This window comes from Seriola aureovittata, chromosome 9 (assembly GCF_021018895.1).
Source record: "Seriola aureovittata isolate HTS-2021-v1 ecotype China chromosome 9, ASM2101889v1, whole genome shotgun sequence".
NCBI classification, from domain to species: Eukaryota; Metazoa; Chordata; class Actinopteri; order Carangiformes; family Carangidae; genus Seriola; species Seriola aureovittata.
Window position 1 is genome coordinate 686,862 of NC_079372.1, and position 8,442 is coordinate 695,303.

The 8,442-nt window shown below is 38.7% G+C and overlaps 1 protein-coding gene across 3 annotated transcripts; it reads right to left on the minus strand.

The window, feature by feature from the left end:
* Positions 1-751: 751 nt before the first annotated feature.
* On the minus strand, positions 752-7,700 carry stac3 (SH3 and cysteine rich domain 3). Of its 3 annotated transcripts, none has more exons than XM_056383920.1 (13): positions 7,425-7,700; positions 6,699-6,749; positions 6,069-6,147; positions 5,151-5,304; positions 4,909-5,006; positions 4,683-4,743; positions 3,097-3,194; positions 2,788-2,857; positions 2,442-2,491; positions 2,221-2,306; positions 1,982-2,033; positions 1,739-1,876; positions 752-1,472 (listed from the first exon to the last, which is right to left on the minus strand). In XM_056383920.1, exons 2-13 carry the CDS (start codon positions 6,704-6,706, stop codon positions 1,365-1,367), a joined length of 1,002 nt encoding a protein of 333 aa, XP_056239895.1. In that variant the 5' UTR covers positions 6,707-6,749; positions 7,425-7,700; the 3' UTR covers positions 752-1,364. The 3 variants fall into 3 exon arrangements, with proteins under 3 accessions (XP_056239895.1, XP_056239896.1, XP_056239893.1); XM_056383921.1 differs by having other exon boundaries at positions 2,221-2,303; positions 7,387-7,699; XM_056383918.1 differs by having other exon boundaries at positions 7,387-7,699.
* Between the last annotated feature and the right edge of the window lie 742 nt (positions 7,701-8,442).

An 8,442-nucleotide genomic window follows, 5' to 3' on the forward strand; every position in this document is an offset into this window, starting at 1 on the left:
GATGTGAGTGATCTGTTGGAGACTAACAGGTTAGTCACTTCACTGCAGAGCCCCCTGGAGGAACAGTTTCAACACCTCTTTGAAACACCCACCAACATCTACACTACATTAAAGCCCCTCTCTTGGACCCCAGATTTAAGATCTGCTTAAAATGCTGCTGCTCCAGACTACAGACTTCTCCCTATGAATGTGCCACAGCTGCCACAGTTTTGTTTATTTGTTTGTTTTTATTCCCATAAAACTGTCATTGATTTGGGGGAAATGTGTCAATGAAATAATGGCGGAAAAAAGTATATCAATGCAAAACATACTGCATGACTGCTTAATGCAAGGCCATTAGACCCTATCATAAGCTTTGGCTATGGTTAACATCACCAGGTTATTAAGCCAATTTGCAGATCACAGTTAAAGAAAGTCAAAAGACAAGATCTGAAAAAAATTATTTGTAAATGCAACAAATTCTGACAAGGAAATATTTGTGAACTTAATGAAACTCGATGCATCTCCTTCTATCGTCTATTTTGGTTTTAAGTACTATGTTGCCTTTTGGAAACAATTAAATAATTTAGCCGTGCACTTCAGGTTTAATATTTAAAACATGTATACTTCAGGCATTCAACTAACTATCAGCAGGAATAAGTGCAAACATATTAAACCATTTAAGCACTTTTGCTTTTTTACACATTTAGACAGATTTTCTGCACTTTGTCAGGATCACATATGAAATTACATGCAAACCCAATCTTGAAAATTGTCTCTGCAATTTCTTTTAATACAAAGTTATGTACATGCTGAAATGGCTTTGGAACAAGCAGTAAAATGTAAATTAATAGTAACGTTAAATGGGACTAAAGAGCTAGTTGAACAACCCTAAAAACTAAACATGGAGTCTTTGTGTTTACAGTTTGATTCACTATTAATTTTCCATTTGCCACCCCTGCCACCATTTATCTATGATACCTTTAAAAACAGTTTTTTCAAATTGATTTAGAAATACATGGCTACATTTCTTTAATCTTATTTTAAGCCTTTATTAGTTGTTTACCCTCATATTAATTAATGAATTGCTTTATGTACTTCTGCAAGGCTCTCCAGGTTTTCAATGCAAGCTACTGTATAGTCAGCAGATTATAACTTAAAACATCTGACCGTCTATTAGTTTTTCAAACTGTCAAATCATTCATCTCAAAGGCACAATTAGATCAAACCAAGTATATTTCTGCAGTGACAGAAACAACAAGAGCAATTTCTTTTACAAATATAGAAAATGGCTGAAACATTAGGAGGATCTCAACATTGATGGCACTAGTTTGTAATGAGATTTAAAGAGTGTTGGATGCTCCTTCATTGCATGTCCTGGTTTTTTATGTCACAGTGATCTCCTGCAGCAGATCAGCAGGGAAGTAGCCCAGCTTGCGTCCAGTGCTGACCTTCAAGTAGCCGCCTTTCTCATCTCCTTTCTTCACCACAATCTAAAACACAGAGTGACCACAGTGTCATCAGTATTAACTTATTATTGATAAGATTAACATTATACTTGGACAGGAGGTTGATGTAATGATGTTGCTTTCTTTATTCTCATAGATCTCTAAGGAAAGGAAAAACCTTATTGTTAGATAGATCTTTTCAGCCTATAAGTGAGCAACAATAGCACGACCACATGAAAAACGTATTACAGTGTTGCATGTTATTGCTGTTGTTCAGTTATACGTACACTTACACACATTAGTGCAGTTACCTGATCTTTCTTCAGTGTGATTTGTCCCATCTCTCTGTTCCCTACAAAGGAGCGTGTCACCTTGAAAACTCTTTCTGATGCACGCACTTTAATGAGGTAGTTGGTGGGGAAGTAGCCTGTCTTATCCCCCATCTTTCCCTGAGAATAGAGTGAACAGACTTCAGCACAAAACAAGGAAAATAAGAACACAGAGGGACAGTACAGAATCAGCACAGTTCAGATTCAGATTGAAGTTAAACTCACCCTCCACCACTCTTCATTGGAGTCATCCAGGACTGTGATCCGGTCACCAGGGCTATACATAAACACATATACAATCAGTGTCTTTCAGCGTTTCCTTTTTCTTTAATAATTAAATTCAACATTTCACTTATTGAAAATGAAGGTAGATTTACTTGAATAAATAAAAGAATAAATGATTTCTACTGAATGAATGTAATTGCAATTACTGCATGTTAAGCATTTTTGTCTTTCAAACTTACTGGAAGTCGAGGTCGTCCTTCTCAATGGCCTTGAAGCGATAGAGAGCCAGGTAATAGTGGGACTGGGAGAATGTACCTTTACTCTGCTGATGAAACAGCACAGATGCTACTGCATATAACAACTGATACTGATTTATAATAAAAACAGGTGGAGGTAGAGTAGTGCAGCTGGTAAAACAGGGCATTAGTTACTCTGCATAGATGCTTCAGTGATTTCTCACCTTGTCATCTGCTTTGTCTCCTCCTTTCTCCTTCTTATCATCAGGCTTTCCTGTATGAACATCAGACATCAGAGTCACCAGCAAAGGCCTTGCTTTTTTACGGTAAAGGTTTTAAATCCAGCTATTTAGAAACTGAGAATGGCTCATTTCATGCTATCATTACATTTGGGATTTGTAGCATCCTAGTTTTGTTCTGTATTTTCATTACACAGAACATCTTCCGGAGTGTATGTTTTTACTAAATTCCATGTTCAATAGAGGATTAAGGGCAAAATGTAAATTTTTAACATAACTAATATTCACCACAGAAATCATCTAACCATCTAATTTATTTGTTTCTTTGTACCTTCTCCTCCCTCCTCATTCTCTTTAGGTTGCTGGTTCTCCTCTTCCTCTTCCTCCATCATCATCATCATCTAGACAACAAAATAAATAATATGTTAAAATATGCACTGGACACAAATATCATATTTCATATATTAATCAATACATGACATCAAATCCCCTCAAAATGTTGTGTTTGCTTGAATATCTTGTGTGTGAATTTATACTTGATTCATTTTTTTCCACTGGTGTCAGTGAATGAACGTGTGAAGTTTTATTTCTGAGAATGTCAGTTGTTATGGTTTGATTATGATGTGTATTGTACACTCACATTTTTCTTGTCATTTTCATTCTTTTTGCGCTCTTTGTTTGCCATGATGACACCGACCCGCAGGGTATCAAAGACGGGGTCATTCCGGTTCGGGTTGTCTGGTCATGGACAGAGTAGTTAGTCAGATAATTATTGGTACAGATAATTAAACAATTATTCTTACACAAATATTCTATTGAAGAGCAAAATATGATGTATGAGGGCCGTCGCCTTGATTTTAGAAGGTCATGAGTCCAACAACTTTTTGACCAGACATCAACATTGATCATCATTGAAAGTTGAGCTCATAGGACTTGTTGTTACAGTCCCTAAGAATAATCGGCATCTTGTATCTTGAGTGGGGGAGGGGTAATCACTTCATCTGAGTCATTAGGTGGACACCCTCCTTCGTTGGTGTTCGTTGATAGGCCCACGACACCTCCAGAGGGCTCAACAGCAACTCCTGGCTTCCCAGGTGTGCGCCCCTCCACTTTCACCCCTCATGCTGGACCTCTTGCAGCCCAGTTGGAGTCCTTCCTCTTCCTCCAAAGCCAGTTGCCTCTTCGTTCAGCAGCCTCTGATAGTGACCTGACTCGATCCCCCATACTCTTCAGGAGCCTGGTTGTTGATGTTGCTACAAATCCTCTACACCCAACCTCTACTGGGAGCACCTGGGTATGCCAGACAAATTGTTGGCCTCGGCTGCTATGTCTGTGTATTTCAGGCTTTTGCATTCATTAGCTTCCCCGACTGCAGCCTCCTATGGTGCCATTAGCTCCTCTATGTACAGGAACTTCTGCAAGGTTGATTACAAGATCAGGTCCAGTCTGAGATTAGTTGTACTGATCTTTGGAGGAAAGATGAGTTTCTGATCACTGGAAGCTGTCCTGCTCTCACAAAAGGGGTGATGCTTGGGAGTCCAGGCACAGGGGGAGGGAGACCATTGGTGGTTCCTTCTATGGGGGAATTCTATGTATTTTAGCTTTTTAGCAGCTGTTTACTTACCAGTGTAGGGGAAACATGGCATGTTCAGTATCAAACTTCATTCCCTTTCAGCAGTTGAAAGCAACCCTCTTGATTTGCCTCTATTTCTATCACTTCTTTTGCTCTACTGGATAGCATGCCAACCAGCTAGCTCTGGTCCAGTCAGCTTGTCTTCACTCCAGTACTGAGTCAATGTGGTTTCCAGTAGCGTGGGCATTTTATAACCTTTTGTATTGCAAATGCAACAACTGATGAAGCTCTTGGCAGGACAGTAAACAGCTGTTAATGCTAACGCTGGCTATGTAACAATAGCACATAACACTTACAAATAGCTCCTTTAAATTTCTAAAAGAAGACTAGATTACTAAATATGGAGATAAGGGATTTCACTGGAAAATTCTATTTACTGCGTTAACTATTCGTTTTCTTCTGTAAAAAAAAAAAAAAAAAAGAAACTTGAGGTCAAAATGTTGTTTAAACTCTCCTGGTGGCCAAAACCTACTAAATGTTAAAAACAAAATGAGGACATGACATAAGTCATATTCATGTTACCTACAGCCCTGAATATAAGGTTAGGCCTGGATATACATGAGACACTATGGTTCAGGACTCAGTTGACTCACTTTGATCTGGTTGGTCACTGCTGTACAGGGGGGAACTGTAGGCCCTTCTGAAGCCAGGTGGCTAGATGGAACAAAAAAAAGAACATCACGATTGAATGTTTCCAACAGTATTAGTGATAACTACCTGTTTTACCTTGGGAAAAAGTAAAGGGAATATGAATAAGTTTAGTGGCTTAGTATGAAATCCATTCGCAGAGCACGAGACAGCAGGAGGAACAGGACTCACAATTTTGCCAAAGCATCTCTGGAACTCAACATATGACTGACATGAGTGGTGGATGTTGGTCTTGCAGTTTTTACACCTCAGAGCAAACTTGTTGTTCACTGAAAGATAAACAATGGAACTTCTGTGGGGTCAGTAGAAAAAGACTCTGAAAGCTTTATACTGTGTGTAGAACACAGGCTAACATTATAAGAAAATACAATATAATGTTGTTGATGTTTGCGTATATATTTTCCAGTACATACAGACTATCATGCGAGCACAGACATCGCAGAACTTGGGTTTCTTGCAGTAGTGGTCCTTGAACTTGTGGGGTTTGTCGTTGACCCGGATAACTGGATCAGGAGGAAGTTCTGGTTCTGGTTCCACCTCCACCTCCTCCTCATATATGAAATAGACCTGGAGACACAAAAGACTCAGACTGTCATTTAAAAAAATACACACACATACCCAATTCATGGGTAACGTTTTCATGCTGCTCCTGAAGAGGAAAAAAAACATAATAATGTGGACTAGGTTTGTGTGAATAACATGGTATTGTTATGGATAAAATGTAAAAATGTTGAAATATTAGCCTCGTTTGCCAACATTGCCTGTGTATCATGGTCAGTAGAAAGGCGCAGTGATTAAATGTCAAATTTGTGTGAAATGTTTTGTGGCAAATTGTTGTGCTCTGTAGTCTTGCCCACTTGTCATCATTGGAGACCTGATATGTTAAAGCACAGTGCAGTTTAGCATCATGTCAAATATGTTGTGTTGAAATGTGTATACTAGAACTGATGACCATTCCAGAGTCTGTTTAATTTCTGTATTCTTCACACATTGGACTACACAGCCAAAGCCCCAAGGGTAGAGGACTGGCATTGAATGGTGCACCTTTTTTCAAATATACTTTTATTGGAATTAACCATAACTGCAGAGTAGTACTATTCAGGATTTAAAGAATCACCCTTCTAATTAAACCTACAATGATTGTCCTCTGCAGGTAAGTCAGTCATGTGACTTTAACCCACAGGGGAATAAAACACAGACACACCAAACTCAGAGTTCATATTTTTCCAATTGACTCTACATTGCGTTCCTGTCCCAGCTGGTGGCTATTTAAAACTGCTCAGGAATGGCACTGCTAACGGTGGGGGGGTTGACATAGTCCTGACACTCACGGTGTCTCCGTCCTCCCTCACTACATTGTCAGGAGCTGGAGGGTTGTCATGGATATCCACTGAGTCTTTGTCATCCTCCCTGACACACACACACAAAGAAAAAAAAAAGCACAGCAATGAGTAAGATCAGATCATGCAGCTGTATCATTACTCTGTTGTATCTTCAATGTGTTAACTTTAGTTTTTTCATTTCCTGTTAGTACATAGGTGAACATGTGATACTTAAGCATAGGCATATGAACTTAAAAACTGCCAATGTTGGGGTTAGAAGTTTTCACAGGATAACGCCATGGAGTGACCTGATGTAGCTGACGTGCTTTGTGCCCGTATCAAATTGCAATTCCACCTTAAAATAGTTAAGTGTTTATTTATTCTGGCAGATACTCAAATGAACTTAGAGTTAGAACTTAGAGTTGCTTTAACATTATTGTATGTGAATATAGACAGACATGGATGATCTATGATGATGATGCTTTGGTGCTTTTCAGTCCGTGCTGTACCAACATTTAACCAAATAAAATTTCAGTGGAGACTTGCAGCGATGGTTGAGAGGCGCAGGCTGGCAAAGTAGGGCAAGCAATATGTTTGTATTGCAGAGAAAATTGAAGTGATTTCAGAAAATGTACTCACAGGTCCATGGTGTTTGATGGTGTTTGTTGGACAATGTCAGAGCTTCCTCACCTACAAAGATATTTATATAATAATTACTAATTTAAAGCATTTCCTCTTTTTATTATCTTTTTGTGAAGTTATGTCTTTTCCCATATTCTGGGTAAACTCAACAAGCACCACAAGCCATATGTGCAAACCTCTGATCAAACACAACTGAATGAAATATACAGGCAGCAAATTAAGTGATTAAGTGATACTCTTGTTTAAGACACAGACATGTGAGTGCAGATATACAGGACATATTCTTGTGTTTGTATGAACACATAAAAAAGTTACATGTAGCTGTGCACTTATTGCATACACACACACACACACATACTGTGCGAATGCACTTATCCACTTGACCCAAGCTATTCAAGGACTGTGAAATTGAATCTAATCACAGCTAAATATGGCTGCCCTTTCCTGTCAGGAAAAGAAAAGCAAAATTCACAGCAATACAAATTAGTCTTTGTGAATAAAAAACATTCCCGAAATGGCAATTGTTCATCTAGTATTTCAGAGCTTTATGTAACCTAACTGTTCCATTGGAATTAATTCAAATAAACACACTTTAACACTTTTTATAATAGAATAGTCCATGCTTCAATCCTGGAACGTGCCTGTTGTCAAAATTCACACAGATCACAAAGAAGAAACTACAAACCCAGTGTGCTGGTAAATCTCTGTGAATGAGTCCTTCACCTGCTGGCGATGAATGGAGTGTTGTATGGTCAGTGGATCTGAGTCTAACAAACCAGCCGACCAACCAGCCTCGTCACTTCAGGCCCTCGGGATTCTAACACTCGCACAGCCGGGACCACCTTCTTTATTCCTTCTTTAGTCTGTCCAGGTGAGTTCCAAAGTGAGTTTCAGGCTAAGGGTGTGACCATACGTCTGTATTTGTGTGCTTATCTATAATTTTGTGTGTGTATGTTTGTGAGCTTGGTAGGCTGAGCACTCATGTGTCAAGCTGACTGTTTGCGACAGCTGGGGACCTCGGACTGAGCACCGATGACGAGAGGAAATCAGATACTTTCTCTCTCTCTGTCTTCATTGCACACATATACACATCTCTTTCCCCTTGTCCCACTTGTTCACAAATAACAGAAACACACATCACAGAGACACACTAAGCCTTTCATACTGCTCACTGTCCTTGTCCTTTAATCCCATGAATAGCGCAAACAATGCACAAATTTTATCTGATGATTACTATCAATGCTGTATATGAATTACTGTGTATATGAATTATTGTGGTCGTAGCTACCAATGAAGACACTGTTATTTCACTGTTTAAAATTACATCATCATTAAATAACATATACAAAAAATAGTTTAAAATGGAAAAGGTAAAAAAGTAAATAAAATGGAAAACATCTTGCTTTGTTTTGGAGGTTGGTATTGCGTAGGGGAAATTTTTACTCTTGACCTCTGTGTTTCTAAAACTCTGGCTGCTGTCCTGTTATGGGTTATGCAATATTGTATTGTGCTTCAATGGACCAGGACTTGTCACATTTTTACTGTTTGCACTAGACAAAATTGGAGAATTATTGTTGTCTGTATTAACTCATCTCGATGATTGTCACAGGTCTACAGATTCACACTTTCACATTACATACATATACATTATTTGAGCAAGTCACCATTACCCTGACGGTGAGTCACTAAAATCAGAGTTTTTGCTTTTTATGTTAGAAATATTAATGTGTGTTGCAAATGT